The sequence below is a fragment of the Hirundo rustica genome, chromosome 16 (genome assembly GCF_015227805.2).
Source record: "Hirundo rustica isolate bHirRus1 chromosome 16, bHirRus1.pri.v3, whole genome shotgun sequence".
In the NCBI taxonomy this organism is placed as follows: domain Eukaryota; kingdom Metazoa; phylum Chordata; class Aves; order Passeriformes; family Hirundinidae; genus Hirundo; species Hirundo rustica.
The window spans coordinates 674425-690414 of record NC_053465.1 but is presented as its reverse complement, the minus strand read 5'-3'; the positions used below and the strand labels follow the sequence as shown (position 1 = coordinate 690414).

Below are 15990 nucleotides of genomic sequence, written 5' to 3'. Positions count from 1 at the left end.
CGATTAAAGATTAATTCGAGATTATTGCTCGTGTCAATAGCCCAGAGGCAGAACAACAATGGCTACACCTGCAGCTTGTTTGTGAGCTGTTAATGGACAGAGGCTGTCACTGCCTGGCAGGCTGAGCCCTGCGCCGGCACCTGCTGCCCCTGTCCAGACACGGAAAAGCCCCCGCACCTTCCCAGGCCTCCTGCACCCCAACCATCGCTAGAGGGAAACCCACGCTGTCCCTGCTGATCACCCCAGAGCCATCCCAGCTCCTGCACAAAGGATCACTCCCTGCCCCAAACCAGGAGCAGCTGCCAGAGATTGGCCTCAATGACATCGGGGCCTTTCCCAGGGTTCTGCCCGGGTTTGTTTGTTTGTTTGTTTGTTCAGCTTCTTCCTGCCAAGGTAGGAGCCAGAAGAGGAATTAGGCTGCTGCACTCTGTAAGGGCTGAGCTTTGGCTGCCTTCTCTGGGGGCAGTGTTCCTGCAGAAGCTGTGGGGGATGCAGGATCACAGAATCGTGAGAACATTTCTATCAGATGGGTTTATAGTGACAGGAGAAGAAAGTGGAATTTTTTTCCTTTCTACCGCTCTGGAGGTGGGAGGAGGTGTTCTGGAGTGCTCAGAGCTCCTCTTCACCCTCACAGCACAAGGACCAAGTGTGCCTCGTGCCTGTCCTTGGGAGAGATGAGGACAGAAAGGGGGGGAAAAGGAAATTCTGGGAACTGTGGCCCCCAAACGACTGAGGAGATGAAGCTTAGCCTTTGCAAAGGTGGCTCTAATCCTCCTGCCTTCCTTCTCATCGCCTCTGGGATGCTCCAGATGCTCGCAGAGACAGGCCAGGATGAGTTCAAATGGTAGCACAGAAGCCTGAAAGCCCCTTTTAACCCGGTATCTGCACATGGCTCTGCCCCAGGGGGCTCCCACAGCGGGGTGGATTTCCCAACACCCTTAATTCCACATCGGGTCCGGGAGGGGGAAAACACTGCTCCTCTCAGGGAAGAAAAGGCACTTTGTGGTATCCCTGGAGCCTTTGAAAGGGCTCCAGGAGCCGTACGTGCTGGTTTAAAGGTCCCGCGGAGTTCCGTGGAAATGAAACAGCGCAGTTCAAACGCTCGGCCCCGCGGCCGGGGAGCGCAGCAGCCGCGGAGCCGGCACCGCCCGCACCCCGGACCGCGCCCGCCGCCGGGGCCCCGCTACCTGCCGGGCGCTTGATTGAATCCCGGCTTTTACGAGCGCTGACACCGTAATCTGTTACAGATGGTCACACAAGGTGGTCACCAAATGGTTCCCCGGCTAATCGCCCCCGCCCCCGCTCCCACGGCAGAGCGCAGCCCGCGCTACCTGGCCGAGCCCGCCCGGCTCCACCGGGACTCTGGGTCCTGGGGCGTTAAACCGAGGGGGGAATGGCTGAGCTTCGGCCACGGACCCCCAGGCTTCGCTGGGCAGCGCTGGGCGTCCGGGTGAGCGCAGGGGACCAGGGGCAGGGCACCACGGCGCTGCTGCCAGGGATGCTGCTCGGCCGCTTCCCTTCAGAAAATGAAAGGAAAAAGAGATTGCCACTCGTCCTCAGGCCCAGCTCCAGCGTGCGTGTCTCTGTCACGGAGCCCCAAAGCTCTGCAGGGGCGGAGAAAGGCCGGGCGGGATGAGGGACGAGCCTTGTGTGGAGCTGGCTTGAGCTGGACCCAAGGGCGTCCTGGCCGTGGTCCCCGAGCCTCTGCTCTCCCCAGCATCCCTCAGGTAGAAAAAAGAAATACTTTTGCAGCAGTAAATTGAGCAGCTGGTCAGAGAAGGAGAGCTCCGGGCCGCATTCATCGCCCTGCGACGGGACAGCAGCTGGCCCAGAGCTGGGGAGGTCCGGGCACGGCCCGAGGGGCGGGACATCACCTGAGCAGCCGTGTCCCCAGGGCACAGCGCGCCGGCCAGGGCAAGAGGCAGATGCAGCAGCAGCCCAAGTGCCAGTGGGCTGTGCTTTTGTGATTCAGAACAGGCAGCATTTCTTTTTTTTCCAGTGTTTTAAGGCTGCATTTGTGTTTGAATGCCAGCGGGATTTGTCAGTCGAGCCTAGGCTGCTCTCCACCCGGTTTATACCTTCCCTCTGAAAGGCTGGCGGCCCAGCCAGGCGCTGGACAAAGCCAGGGACACAACTGAGAGCAGCAAAGCCCGCTGAGGAGGAGGTTTCTCACAGCTCTCACCGCCGGCCTGGCCAATACTAGATGGAGCCCGTTGAGAGGGAGCTGGCAGGGGACCCCGGTGGGTGCCAGTGCGGGGATGGAGCAAGATCCTGAATGGCACGGGAAAGGGTCGGGCTCGCCGAGCGGCGACAGCCCTGGCACACGTGGGCAGGGGCAGGGCACGGCCGGTGCAGGGCCCTGATGTGGCTGTAAAGCCAACCGGGCCGGGGCTGCTGCTCCCACTCCTCCATCCTCCTTCCCAGCTCCTGCAGGTGGTCCCTTCTCAAAATTGGTCTCTTTTTTTTTTATTTTTTTTTTTTTAACTATTTAGCTGCTTTTGCGGCTCCAGGATTTTATGGATGGAAAGCTGAAAGTAATTAGTGCCCCTCCCCCGCTTCCTGTTGGGAAAAGGAAGAAAAGCACACACAGGAGCAAACCCAAAACTTCCTGCCCTGCTTAATAATCGAGTAATGAGTCCAACTCGGCTGGGAAAGTCACTTTATACCGGGTGAGCTCTTAATTAAAGAAGGGCCGAGCAGCAGCTCTGCTGACTTTTACAGCCACACGCATCTTCCTGCTCCGAACAGCCCCTGGGAGAGGCCGGGGAGCCCGCGGGCTGCAGGGGGATGAGAGCCCCAGGACTCGAGCACTTCATTCGCTGGCTGAAAGCAGTGTCCGGGAGATGGCAGGGAGGAATTGCGGAGAGGACGAAATTCCATCGCCGGGGGAGGCGGGGAGCAGGGCTGGCTGCAGTCTCTGCAGCGCCCCGAGCTGGGAGGGGGCCGGGAAGGTGCGAGGCAGGTGTTTTGGGGCAGTTTCGTTGTGAAAGCCTGGAGGCAGACCTGGGGTAGCCCGCGGCACCTGCCCCTTGGTGCCCCCCGGGACAGGGACAGCCCCCCTGTGCCAGCCCTGCTGCTGCACCACCCACAGCGGGTCACCCGCCCTGGGGCAGCCCCGGAGCCCCGTGCTGCTGCGGCCCCACTCCCCAGGGAGGGCTCAGGGACGCGGCAGAGCCCCGGCAGCTCCGTGGGGACAGCAGCACCCCCCCGGGCAGGCTGGGGGGGACACGGCCGGCTCTTGTGCTTTCCCACGTGGAGCTGGAGACCCAGGGCACCCCCAGCCCGCCCCACGGCGCTTCTTTTCCTCTCCGGAGAGGCAACTGCTCCACATTCCCTCCGGCGAACGCCACTTGAGTCACCTGCAGCCGGAGGCCAAGAGCACCAGGTGGGAGGAGAGCTGAGCCCAGCACCCCCCACCCCTTACAGCTGCACGTTCACCCCAAGCACTCACAAAACCCCACTATAAATTAACGATTTTATTGAATATCAATAAATTGTATATCATTATATAAAAAGTTTCATCAGTACAAAACTGTGGCACAAAAATATAAATACCAGTGTACCTTTGAAATGTAAACATCCTCTTTGTAATGATTCCGTGAAAACAATGTCCAAAGAAAGATGCATTCAGGAGGCACCTGTCAATAGCCATAAATAGGGCTTTTGGCACACACCTGTCGATGGACGGCCTTGGGACAGGCCACCATTGTATCAGCTGACAAGTGCCTGCTATTAGTCACAGTTCTCTTGAAAAGCAGTTGTTAAGAGTCATATTAACAGGTGCTTGAGTGCATAGCTGCTCTGTAAACAGGGCTGGGGTTTGAAATGGCTACCCCTGCCTTTCATGGACACTGTTAATCTCGCAGGCATTGCAAATTGTCATTGTGCCGGGGAGAAGCAGCTGCTTCACAACTACTGGGATACTGTATTATTGCATAGTTACACCTTCTACAGGCGGGTTATATACACTCGGGGTGTGTGGGGGGAGTGTCTTGTCCTTCACTGAAAAAAAAAATACTGGTTCTTGAAAGTTACCAAGTGGTTACGGTGTTAAAAAAATAATAATAATAAAAAAAAACCCCAACCAAAACAAAGAAACCAAACGCGAACCGCCCCAAGCTACGTGGTCGCAGTGTTCAACAGCGGCGCGGGGCCGAGGGTGCAGGTCCAGCCCTGCAAGGTGCCGAGTGCCCCCGGCAAGGGGGAAACCTGCCAGGGGCTGGGGCAGGGCCGGGAGCCCCGAGTGTCACCCCGGGCACCGAGCCCAGGCCCGCGCCCCGGCGCCAGGGTGGGAGAAGTGGTCACAGCACCAAGGCTGCCCGAGCTGAGGAGGCGCTCGGGCAGTGCTCTCAGGCACGTGGTGGGGTTGGTTCTCGGGTCGTCCTGCACAGGGCCGGGAATTCGGCTCGATGATCCCCACAGGTCCCTTCCAACCCAGCATTCTGTGATCAGGCTCTTGCATTGCACTGGAGGCACCGAGTGAGGAGTGTGAGGGTCCCAGGGGCCAGAGGAGCAGCGTCCAGCCCGGTGCACGCTGCAGTGGCGACGGAGGAAATTAACTCCTACAGAAACTAGTTATAATACGGGTGTTTGTGACGAGAGGCCTGCGCAGGAGTCCTCAGCGAGAGCCGGAGCAGCCTGTCTCCTCGTGCTTGTGGAGCAGCGACATGCGGGAGAAAGTCCGGGAGCAGGTTTTGCACTGGTACTTCTTTACATCTGAATGGGTCTGCAGGTGGGCGCGGAGATTAGAGCGGTCAGCAAAGGCCCGGTTGCAGTGTGTACAGGAAAAGGGCTTTTCACCTATGGGACAAAGAGAAACGCTCCCAATTAACCGGCGCATCAACACATGGGGAATATCAAAGAAGGAGCCATTCATTAGCCAAAGTTTGTGCAGAGCGCAGTGAAAAGAAGTGCCGGCTGTTATTGTTCAGGGTATGTACGGCATCGCTTGGGGGAGAACTGCCAGCCTGGGAATCGTCTGCTCCAGGAAAAACCTTTCCTACGAACGGCGGAAAAATCAGCGCTGGGAACGTCGTCAAGCAGCGCGGCGGTCGCAGGCACAAACGAAGGCACGGCACTCGTGTGCTGCGCGGAGCCGAGCGAGGAGCTCGCAGCAAGGCAGGAAAGCCGAGCGCTGCGTGTTAATTATATCATAGCAGGCAGCGGCTGCGAGGCGCCAGCCCAGGGTGAGTGGAGCTATTTCCTCTGCCGAGCCCTGCGCTCCCCCCTTCCCCTGCCCGGCTCGCATTGAAAAGCCCGGCCGGGGCGAATTCCTCCCAGAAAGGCTCCTTTGGAGGAAACAAATGTGTATGCTCAATTTGGAAAGCACAATTAAGTCTACCCGGCTTCCTTCAGCCATCATCTTTAGCGCGTTAAGAGGGTGTGAAATCAGTGCCAAGTCACAATTACACCGTCCCACAGCCCCACAAAGGATGCTCGGAGGTGCTTTGTCGGGGCGGCCTCGGCTGCGGGGTGGGCTGCAGCTGCGCACCCGGCCCCGCGCCAACAGGTGCCTGCAGCACCTGCCCGAGGGCCGGGCCGGGCCGAGCCGGGCTCGTCCCGCGCCTGGAGCCGGGCTCATCGCCTCCCAGGGCATCGGGCCGTGGGTGGGCACTGCGGCTGAGGCTCTGCCCGGGCTGGGAGCCCTCGCTGTGGGCAGGGAGGGATGCTTTGGGCACGGCGGTGCACACGAGGGCGGCTCCGGCGGGCTCGCCGCCCCACGTTATGACATTGTGGTGAGGAACGCGGTGCTGCTCCCGGGCGGGCCCCGCGCTCCCAGCAGCAGCACAGATTTACAGGCTGGGCCTTGACCCCGCGCTCCGTTCCAGGAGGATATTTAAAGGACATTTTAGAGAGATGTGCCAAGGGGGTCTGGGAAGCCCTTATCTTCCCAGATAACAGCCGGCCCGCCGATTCGCTGGGGCAGCGGAGCAGGGAAGCGGGAGGCGATAAGGGAGGGAGGGAGGGAGAGGGACAAGAGGGGACATTACCAGTGTGCGTCCGGATGTGGCCCTGCAGCAGCCAGGGCCGGGAGAAGGCCTTCCCGCACATCTTGCAGACGCAGGGCAGCGTGTGGCTCCGGATGTGCATCTTGAGAGCCCCCAGGCTCACGTACTCCTTCTCACAGTACTTGCAGCTGAAGGATTTCCTGGCCTGGGCGTCGCAGTGCAATTGCTTGTGCTTGGAGAGCCCGGCGAAGGTGGAGTACGCCTTGGCGCACTGGGCACAGCGGAAGCGCTCGGCGGCGGCGGGGGCCGAGGCCGGGCTGGGGGGCCCCGAGCTCTTGCCTTCATCCTCCTCGCTGGAGAGCGCCGTCAGGTCCAGGGCGGGGGCGGCGGCGGCCGCGGCCTCGCTGCCCGGGCCGCCCGGGAACAGGCTGGACAACAGCCCCGCGTCCCACACCAGCGGAGGGTAGTAGGCTCCGGGGCCGAGCACCTCGGGCGGGGGGATGACGGGCAGCGGGCACGTCTCGTAGAGCAGCGGCGCGGCCAGCACTGCGGGAGGCGGCGGCGGTCAGCGGGGCCCTGGGAACGGGCCGGACCCACCCCGCGGGCTCGGGGGGACCCCACCCCATCCCTCGGGAGCCCCGCGCCGCACCCCGCGCTCGGAGGAGCAAAGGGACCCCAGAGCCGCGGCCCGCCCCGGGGAGAAGGGGACCGACCTCACACCGCAGGGACCCCGCGCCCCTGCCCGCCCTGCCGCGAGGGATGGGGTGAGGAAAAGCCCACGTGCACCCCGCGAGGGAGCCAGCGGCGCCACCGACATCCCCGGGGTACCGGGGAGAGGCTCGGCATCCCGGGACACGGGATCGCCAGACGCACAAAATTCAAACAAACGAACAAATCCTCAACCCTGCGAAAAGTCGGTCAAGTCCCCGGCCGCTCCCGTGCGGAGCCTGAGGGAGATCCCGCACCGGAGCCCCCGCCCCGCCCTGTCCACGCACCGGCCTGGCTCTCCAGCTCGCTGTAGTTGGGCTTCTTGCTGGCCGAGAAGTGCTTCTTCACCAGGAAGGAGCGCGGCATCTTGCAGCCCCGGTGCCGCCGCCGCGGGTCGCGGTGCCGCCGCTCCCGCTGATATGTGCGCGGGGCCGGGGGCGCGGCGCGGGGCGGAGCGGGGCCGCCCCCGGGGGCCGCAGCCAATGGCCCGGGCGGGACGGGGCGGGCACGGGCACGGGCGCGGGCAGGTGTCGGCCCCACCGCCGGGGGTCGAACCGAGCCGATCCGAACCGAACCGGGCCAGGCAGCGGGGATGGAGCCCGGGGGCGGCTCCCCGCCCGGTGCTGGAGTACGAAGCGCTGCTGCGGCATCAGCAGCCGCTCCTGGCTTCTTTCCCGAGAGTTTCCCCGGGCCGCGCTCCCGCGGGTCCAGCCGGCGCTCCGGAGCGGGGCGGTGGGGGAGGAACCCGGCAGTGACCCTCAGCCCGTGCCCAGGGCGGGCAGAGCGGCAGTGCGGGCTGGAGGAAGGCGCTGTGCCTGGCGGTGATCCCCCCGCTGCCCGTTCTTCTCCTTCCCCACGGCTGCGGACTGCGGTGCAGCGTGGGACAAGCCCCTGCCGCGCCCCCCGGGACACAGCCCTGCGGGGAAGCGCATTTCACCACAGGTTAATAATCCTCTGGGAAGAGGCAGTGACTTTTGGAGCAGCGGGATGGATCCGGCACAGCCCTCGGTGACTCCCTCCTGCTGCCAGGGGTCAGGAGCACCTGCCCAGACACGTTTTCTTTTCCGCTGGGAAGGTTTTGGGCAGCGCAGCCGTCCCCTCAGCAAGCGCCCCTCTGTTCTCTTCCCTCCTGCCTTCCCCTGGCTCTTCCACGGGTCACACAGCCCCGCCGAGGCACAGCTCCCTGCGGCTGCCCGCTGCCAGGGGCCGAGTGCCCGTGGGAAGGTGCCCAGGCACGGCTGGCGGGGGCTGGGGCAGCGGTGAGCTCAGATGCAGCGGTGAGCACAGATGCAGCGTCCTGCAGCCTGGGCTCCCAGCTCATGCCGTGGGGGTTTCCCCGCTGGAAGGGCTCAGGGCACGGCTCCAGCCACCTGCTGCAGGAGCCGCGCTCAGCTCCGGGCCAAGGCAGCTGCTGCGGCAGGAGGAACGGGTCCTGCTGGGAATGCCTCCCCCGGCCCTGCCGCTCGGAAAAGGGCCGTGTGCCGGGCCACTCGTGACTCAGCCGTCACACATCACACCAACGCTGCGCCAGCCCCTGCTGACCGCATCTTACTGTTTAGCCACAACGACGTGAAATGCAGAAGTGGGAGCGAAGCCACCGGCGCGGCTGCAGCGCAGGGGCTGGGCTCACTCAGCCTTTCCTCGGGGCAGGAAGGGCTTGGAAAAGCCTGTCCTGCCAGCCACGCGCATCCTGCCCGCACCAGGCGCGTTTGCAAACTCTTCCCCTGCAGCCATGTGCTCTGGTACCGGGTCGTCCCTCTCGTGCTGCGGAATCGCCAGTGGCTTTCGGCAGGTGTTTATCTGCAAACCTCACCCCGGATCAGCCTGAAGTTCAGGGGAAAAGTGCCCCCGAAGGCCTGGGGGGTGCAGATCACAAAGGCGATCCCGTTTCTCCCGGCGGGGCGGAGGTGCCGCTCCCCCGGGCGGGGCGGGGGCAGCAGCCGGGATGTGCAGGTGCCTCCCCGCGCTCCTCCACCTGCCGCGGATGTGGTTACAGCGGGGACACTCGCACCGGGGACACAGTGAGGCGGTTTTCTTTCAAGAAGCCAAGCCGACTCCTGTGTTCTCTCTGAAATGGTAATAACCAGATCTGTTCCGACCACTGTGCGTGGAAAAAAACTCGCCTGTGTTAGGGGAAAAAGCGAGAGCAAGGGAGAAAGCCACCTGACCTACCTGTGAGCCAGCACGACAGGGGCAGAGAGCAGGACACAGGGGAGGGGGAGCTCTGCAGGGCTCAGGGGCTGGGAGTGGCAGCGAGTTTCCCAACCCTCACCCTCAGACAGGGGCATCAGCTGAGCCCCGAGGCGTCAGAGCACACCTGCCACCAGCCCGCGGCACAGCTCCAGTCCCAGCACCGGCCCAAGGAGCTCACAAATACACCCCAACCACCTCCAGAGCAGCGAGTCCGCTGAAAACTCTTTTTGCCTCCCTGGCCCCACGTCTCCATGAGGCATTTTGAATATCTGGCTGCAGGGCAGAGCTCCCCTCGCCGAGGGAGGCTGTGGTGGGGGAAAGAGAAGCTCTGGCGGCGGGACGGGGTGCGAACCCTCGCTGCAAGGCTGAGAGGCTCCCTGAAAGCCGCGGCAGCCCCCGGGCCCGGCGGAGGGGGCTGGGGCCGAGCAGTGAGCGCGCCGGGAGCAGCCAGCAGCTCTCTCCGAGATGCAAGACCTCCCTCTGCCGTCAGCGCGCCCCGAGCAGCGCCGCTCTGCTCCGGGCTCGCCCCCGGCACTGCGCGGGGCACGGCGCCCTCGCCCCATCACCCGCTGCACGGGGCTCTCAGCAGCGACCAGAAGATCCACAGAATTATTTTATTTTATTTTTTAAACCCTAGCATCTGTAAAGACAGAATAAATGTGAGAAGAACTAGGAGAGAGATCTAAGCCAGTAGCAATGACGCCTGTTTTTCACTAAGTGCTGAGTATTTTCCGGAGTTTTGGGGAAGGAGGAAGGGACGAAAAGCAAGTTTTCTTAGGGGTTTCAACAGTCCTCATTGGTACCACTCAGAGAATAACGTAATTTGCCCATAAAAATGAGTTGATTCTGATGAAGCACAGACCAGTGCAGCTGTGACACAAAGCCGTATGTCAGAAAAACGAACAAAAACCCACCCCCAAACAGGCCAATGCTCCACTGTCATTTTTAGTATATTTAAACCAAAGAAAAGCTTCAGGACTGCAAGCACATCCCTCATTTGCTTTTCCATGATTTAACACAGGCTTGGCTGGTTAATCCTTTTTGAGGTGGGCTCACCGGGGAGCGTCCAGTACAGCAGACACAGTTTTGAGGAAAATTTGCCGTTCTCTCTTCAGTCAGGCGACAGGGGGACCTGGAATACAGCACTTATGCTTTGGCAAGATCTCATCCCCCAGCCTAAGGAGACCCTGGGGATCTACCGCTGCAATTCCAGATGAAGCAATGCCTGTGCATTAGGAAATTAATGCTGACAACAATTTATCAGACCTGTTAAGAGCAGTCGTTGTCCGGAGACAAATTCATTTGATGGAACAGCTCAGCCGCAAGCCCGGCTCCTCCCATTGTGCCTCTCCGTGCTAATTGCGCTCCTCAGGCTGACTCCTTGTGCCAGACACGGGGAATTTCACAGCTCCGGGCTGCCCCGATTGCATTATCCCCTCAATGCGGCTGCACCATCAGCTGCTGACGAGGCGAGAGCAGCTCTGGCAGGCCGGGCACCCCTCCCAGGGACCGGCTCCTCCTGCACTCGCGGCTTTTTTCCACCCCCAGAGGAGAGGAGTGCAGGCCGTGCACAGCACACGGGGGCCTCCCACCAGAGCAGCGTTAAATCAATCAGGGAGTCCGAGCCCAGTGCAAACACTCCGGGTGCTCTAAGGAAATACCTGAACCACGAGGAAGAAATGACCAGAGCTGACACAAGGGTAGGATTTTATAAATTAAATGGCCTTTATTTGTAACTTGTCTTCAAAAGTCAGAACCACGACAAAGTAATTGCTTGGACGCTTCTAATTGCTCCTTAAACGTTTTATCAGAATTGCATGGAAGTGCACTTAGAACAGAAGCAGGAATCAGGATTCCTGGCAATGGGCATTGCCAAACTGAGCTGTAGCCAGATCCCAGAGATCCCATCCAATCCCCAACGGACCATCATCACCTCTGCAGGCCAAGCATTAAAAGAACCGCCCCAAACACAGCAGTTTCCCCACAGAAGCAGGAGCTCCACGTCTCCCCTCCCCACAGCACTGGGCTCCCCGTGCCCACGCTGCAGCTCAGGGGTGAGATGCACCAGCCCCGACCACGGGGAAGGAACACAAACCCCCAGGTGGGCTGAGGGCTGCCAGAGGGCTGAACCACAAGGCTTTAGCTGGAGCGTGTTTCGTTATTTTCAGGGTAAGGCTATGCTGCTGTCTGCAGAGCACGACGGGACAAGGTCACTGCTCAAATCCATTAATTAGTACTCAACTCTGGGGCGGTGCAGGCCGCTGCTCCAGTTACAGCTCGCGTTGGCCATCTCAACACCGTGATTTACAGGTTCTGGTCAGGTGCCTCAGACCTCAGCAGCTCGACTGTGAACTTAATGAAAGCATCAACTTAAAATTAAGGACTCTCCCTGGCAGAAGTGCAGGCTTGAACGCAGAGTATCCACTGACTGGAGGCTGGAACTGTCCTGCTTTCAGGGCTGTGTTTTACCTTTCCTTGAAAGCCACACCTGTCTCTACACACACACTGCCAGATGGCAAACAATCCAAGTACAGCTTCAGCTACTTCAGGAACATTTCAATGAAGAACAGGAATTCAAACTACCTGATAAAATCTGTGATACAGAACGGAAGTGCTATGCCAGTGCTAGGAATTACTTGTAAGTTTTTCCACCAGCTTGCCTTGAGAGATGGAAAACCCAAGAACATATGTGAAAATTTTAAATAGAAAGCCGAGGTATTGAAAAAAACCTTCTGAACTCCCCCATCAGCATAAGGCTTAAAATTACTAGGAAACCAGTTTCAAACTCACCAATTCAATCATAAAGCCAGCAATTTTGATTAATATTTGCTAAGATAGTTAAAAAATTATGCATTTTAAGTAAGACCAACACTGAAGATCATTTTCCAGGCTAGAAAGTATAGTAAGAATACAGAGGAAAGTAATCATCATGCATAGAACTGAAGTATTTTGAACTAGTTTTTACACAGTGCAGAGACTTCCTAGGAAAGTTTGCAGTTTGAACACTCATACTGAAGATATGTTCTCCATACAGCTGGGAGGCTGCCTGTAAGGATTGAAACACTGGGAAACAGTATGGGATCACAGGTATCAGAGGTCACTTAAATGAGAGCTGGTCTGACAGTTACAGTTAGCACCTGAAGTCTCACTAAAGGGGAGCAGAGCTACCAGTACACCTCACATACAATCACTTGAGATATGTACATGAGATTGGGAAGATATTAACTAGTTCAGGCCATTCCATCTGGAATGTTTTTAATTTTAGACAGTCAAATAAACACAACTTCCAAAGAAATCAATAGGCATAGGTAAAGGAAAAAAAGCCCTGGTCCCCACGTGTTGATCTACAATGAAACTGAGTCTAAGCAAGTAGAAAAATGGGGCTGACAGGGCTGAATGTCAGAGACCATGATACCAAAAGACTGAATGGTACAGAAATACCAAACCAGGACTCAAAACTGAGATAGGATTAAAGTCTTCTGTACTTCTGGATGCCTGAGTTAATCTTGGGATGTGCAGGGAGAAGTGCAAGGATGCTGGGCACTTCCCCCTCGTGGAAGCTTGGGTTTGCAGTGAATCTCCTGGCCGGATCATTTATCCCGCAAGGAGCGCATCAGAACCTGCGCCATCATATCATCCTCATCGGCATCGTAATCCTGGAACAGAGGGGACAGAAACGCTCCCGCTGCAGCAGCTCAGTGCGAGGGACAGCAGCAGGAGCTGCACCTCCCTGGGCCCTGGACACACCAGGACACTGGGATTTCACAGCAGCGCCCAGGGAGCTCCAGGAGACCCCGGGCCGCGTTCCCAGAGGGAGCAAACACCTACCACAAAGGTGTCGTAGGAAAAGCGATGCCGTCTCTGCAGGTGCTCCATGAAGTTAGCACTCCTGTAATTGGGGTCTCCCCACGGCATCGAGGCACAAATTGGGCAAACCTGCAAGGGAACAAAGCCAGTTAGGCCCCAGCGGCTCAGTGCTGCAGTGCTGACAGCAGGAAGGGCAGGGACAGCCTGGGGGAGTGGAGCTCAAGGCTTGTGCTGTCACTGCTCTGTGTGCAAAGTGATGGCCAATAACCTGCTGGGACATTCGATGTAAGAGCCCCAGACAACCCTGAATAACTTTAATTCATGTCTTCAATCCCTGAACTGGAATGGCCTACTCTTCTCCCACATTCTGCAAATCAGAGCTCATTAAAGCCTCTTGCTTTAGAAGATTTCAGCCTTTATTTCTCAGTGGCAGGAAAGCTTCCTTGGTCTTCTCTGCAAAGTTCACTTCTCTACAAGAGAAAAAAGGAACATTTTTTTCCTGAATAATCCAGAATTCCAAAAAACTTCCCAGAAAAATGAAAGTTTTCACTTCAGTTCCATGTCTTGCAATTCCTCTTACATGAGAAGAAGCATCACACATAGATTACTAGAATGATATACTATTTTTTGCAAGCATTTTCCCCCAAGAGTCTACAGTACCTTCTTGTTGAAAACAAGGGAAATGAGAAAATTAAACGTCTGACTTTTTTTTTGATACTGTCTTTTATTACTTTGCTGTGCCTAATTAATTTCGAATGTGTGCCATTTTCTAAGGATGAAGAGAGGATGTGGCCCAGCTGCAGCGGGACTGGAGACCAGAGAGCCACTGAAAGGTGACAGCAGAACCACGCCAGGCTCAGAGGCTTGACCAGCACAGCCACTCTGACTGAACAGCACAAACTGCACCTCCTTGATTCAACAGCCTCTAACTCATTGTTTCAAAGGGCTTTAGGACCTTTGAATCATCGCAATTCTTGCATCAAGACTTTTTAATTACCACTTGTTTTGCGTCCATGCTGTGCAAAGCTTTGCAGTGTTCAACCAGCCCCTCTTGATCAAAGTTCTTCTCGCTGCAGTACGGGCAAGGGAAGGTGAAGCGATTCGGGAAGCTCCTGGGTCGGGGAGAAAAGGAGGTTATTTACAAATACAGATTATTCAAAGCAATCACTTATGGATACAATTAAGGAAAGCTAATTTTAACAGTAAGTTTGAAAAGTCCTAACAGTATTTTAAGGCACTCAGTATTGCCCATAGTTAGACTGAATTACAGTTCTTCTACAAATGTTCCAAGTGCCAGTTATCACCTTTTTCCCAAATGCCAAGGCACCAGCCACCAGAGTGCACAGCCACCAACTCCCACCTCCCTCTGCTGTGGGTGAGTACAACCAGGAGACAAAGGCATTTTAAAAACCAGCTACACCTACAGACTGCCCTGACCTTAGAACGTCCTGTGCAGGGACCCAGCAGCAGCAGCAGCAGCATTTACCTGGGTGCTGCCAGCTGCAGCACCAAGGCTCAGTTTTTAACCATGTAAAAATCAGCACCCAAACTGAGCAAAGAGGTGAAGTCTGCTTTTACTGCAAAACTCTTTCTCATGACAGAAGAGCCCAGGGTTTCAGAGCAGAGGTGTTACCTGGTGTTGTGGAGGGGCTCTTTAGTGACAGCTTTCACGCCTTCCATGATGTAATTCTGGTACTTGGAGCAGGAGGCTGCGTGGCTGCGCATCTTGGACAGGTACATCTGTGCAGGCAACAACAGCGCAGCAGGGTGAGCCCAAACCACCTGCACTGCCTGGTACACTCTTAGGCAAAAGCAGCAAACGTGCAAACCCGAGCAGCTTTCAGCAGAAGTGTTAAAGCAGAAAATCCAAATACTTCAGCTGGCCAGGTGGAAAACTTTCGAGATTACAGGTTCGTTAAGCTGTAACTCTGCTGTCTGTGGTATGTTACCTCCCACCCCTGCTCACAGCAGCAACGTTCCCCTGTAGCTTTAAAATCAGAATCTTTCATTCGAAATTCATTTCCTGAAGAGGTAACAACAAACAACTGCGGAAAGAATGTCAACATCTGCGTGCTGCCTGTATCAAATGCCTTTGGCACATATCAGAACAAACATTTTGACCTGATTCTGCAGAAAGCTGAGGAGGAAGCAGTTTATTTTCCCTTAGGCGGACACATCCCATGTACCTAATTTCCAAACACTTCCATACTTTTTTATTGCAGCCGTTGCAAGTGGTTTCTGTTGTTTCAATTTGCTTTTCCAAGTCCAGGGCTCTGCTCCCAGCTGACAGGGTGCTGCGGCACACCCCACAGACCGGCTTCTTGGGCTTCAGGCATTCCTGCAGGCACGGCGTGCAGAAGCTGCGGTGGGGAAAAGGAGGAGGTGGTGAGACAGCCCTGTGGGCACCAGCAATGCCCACTGCCCGTGCGTGGCCTCTGCCCAAAGGAGTAACAGAGGCCTGAGACTCGAAAAAGAAGGGAAAGAAGGAGCTGGTGGCACTTGGGCATGGAGGGAGGAGGTGGAGGATCCCAGGCTGTCGTGCCCAGAATGGTTTGCTGTCTGACAGCGCTCTGTGCCCTCGGCTTATGGACAGAATCATGGAATGGTTTGGGTTGCAATGGCCCTTAAAGCCCATCCTTAAAGCCCCAGGGACACCTTCCACCGTCTCAGGCTGCTGCAAGCCCCGTGCTGCCTGGCCTTGGGCACCGCCAGGGATCCAGGGGCAGCCACAGCTGCTCTGGGCACCCCGTGCCAGGGCCTGCCCACCCTCACAGGGAAGGATTTCATCCCATCACCCAGCCTCTGCCTGCCTTGTGACGGCGCGAAGCCATTCCCCCTTGTCCTGTCACTCCACGCCCGCATTCCTCAGGAGACGGCAAGCAAAAGTGGAACAACACCGGCTTCCTTTCCCCCCACGCTTTTCTTTCGTTTTCTCCCTTCCAAGGACGCTGCAGGCCAGCCCCGCCGGGCGCAGCGACACCCCTGCCCTCAGCCCCGCGGGGCCCCGAGCCGCGGCTCCCCCCGAGGCCCCGCAGCCCCAGCCCCGCGCCCCGGCCCGGCGGCGGGCGCTCACACGTGTCCGCAGGGGACGCGCACCGGGCTGTCGAACACCTCGAGGCACACGGGGCAGGTGAGGCGGGCCAGCGGGTCCTGCCGCCGCTCCGGCTCCTGCCGCCGCTCCGGGGCCCGCGAGGGCCCGCCCGCCGCCATCTTCCGCCGCGCCGCCAGGGGGCGGCCCTGCGCAGGCGCGGCCCCGCCCGGCCCCGCCCCGCGGCGCGCGCTGGGGGCGCGGCCGGGCATGAGGGCGGGGCCAGGGCTGCGGGCGGGGCCGCCA

The 15990-nt window shown here is 58.1% G+C and overlaps 2 protein-coding genes across 2 annotated transcripts; both read right to left on the bottom strand.

Moving 5' to 3' along the window:
• Positions 1–3461: 3461 nt before the first annotated feature.
• SNAI1 (snail family transcriptional repressor 1) lies at positions 3462–7054 on the bottom strand. The gene is made up of 3 exons (XM_040080001.1): positions 6944–7054; positions 5991–6494; positions 3462–4800 (listed from the first exon to the last, which is right to left on the bottom strand). The coding sequence occupies exons 1-3, from the start codon at positions 7020–7022 to the stop codon at positions 4619–4621; spliced, it is 765 nt and encodes a 254-aa protein (XP_039935935.1). The 5' UTR covers positions 7023–7054; the 3' UTR covers positions 3462–4618.
• A 3496-nt stretch (positions 7055–10550) lies between these two features.
• On the bottom strand, positions 10551–15866 carry RNF114 (ring finger protein 114). Its single transcript, XM_040080287.2, has 6 exons — positions 15730–15866; positions 14866–15016; positions 14290–14396; positions 13654–13768; positions 12678–12785; positions 10551–12505 (listed from the first exon to the last, which is right to left on the bottom strand). The coding sequence occupies exons 1-6, from the start codon at positions 15864–15866 to the stop codon at positions 12440–12442; spliced, it is 684 nt and encodes a 227-aa protein (XP_039936221.1). The 3' UTR covers positions 10551–12439.
• Between the last annotated feature and the right edge of the window lie 124 nt (positions 15867–15990).

What these genes read in the sequence shown, in the direction of transcription:
- SNAI1 (XM_040080001.1), bottom strand. Translation starts at nt 7,022, where the DNA reads ATGCCGCGCTCCTTCCTGGTGAAGAAGCACTTCTCGGCCAGCAAGAAG. An exon ending in CGAGCTGGAGAGCCAGGCCG is followed by an intron (nt 6,495 to 6,943) that starts GTGCGTGGACAG and finishes CGCCTCCCGCAG; the next exon opens with TGCTGGCCGCGCCGCTGCTC. An exon ending in CCACATCCGGACGCACACTG is followed by an intron (nt 4,801 to 5,990) that starts GTAATGTCCCCT and finishes TTTGTCCCATAG; the next exon opens with GTGAAAAGCCCTTTTCCTGT.
- RNF114 (XM_040080287.2), bottom strand. Translation starts at nt 15,866, where the DNA reads ATGGCGGCGGGCGGGCCCTCGCGGGCCCCGGAGCGGCGGCAGGAGCCG. An exon ending in GAGCCCCTCCACAACACCAG is followed by an intron (nt 13,769 to 14,289) that starts GTAACACCTCTG and finishes TCCCCGACCCAG; the next exon opens with GAGCTTCCCGAATCGCTTCA. An exon ending in TTTCCTACGACACCTTTGTG is followed by an intron (nt 12,506 to 12,677) that starts GTAGGTGTTTGC and finishes CCTCTGTTCCAG; the next exon opens with GATTACGATGCCGATGAGGA.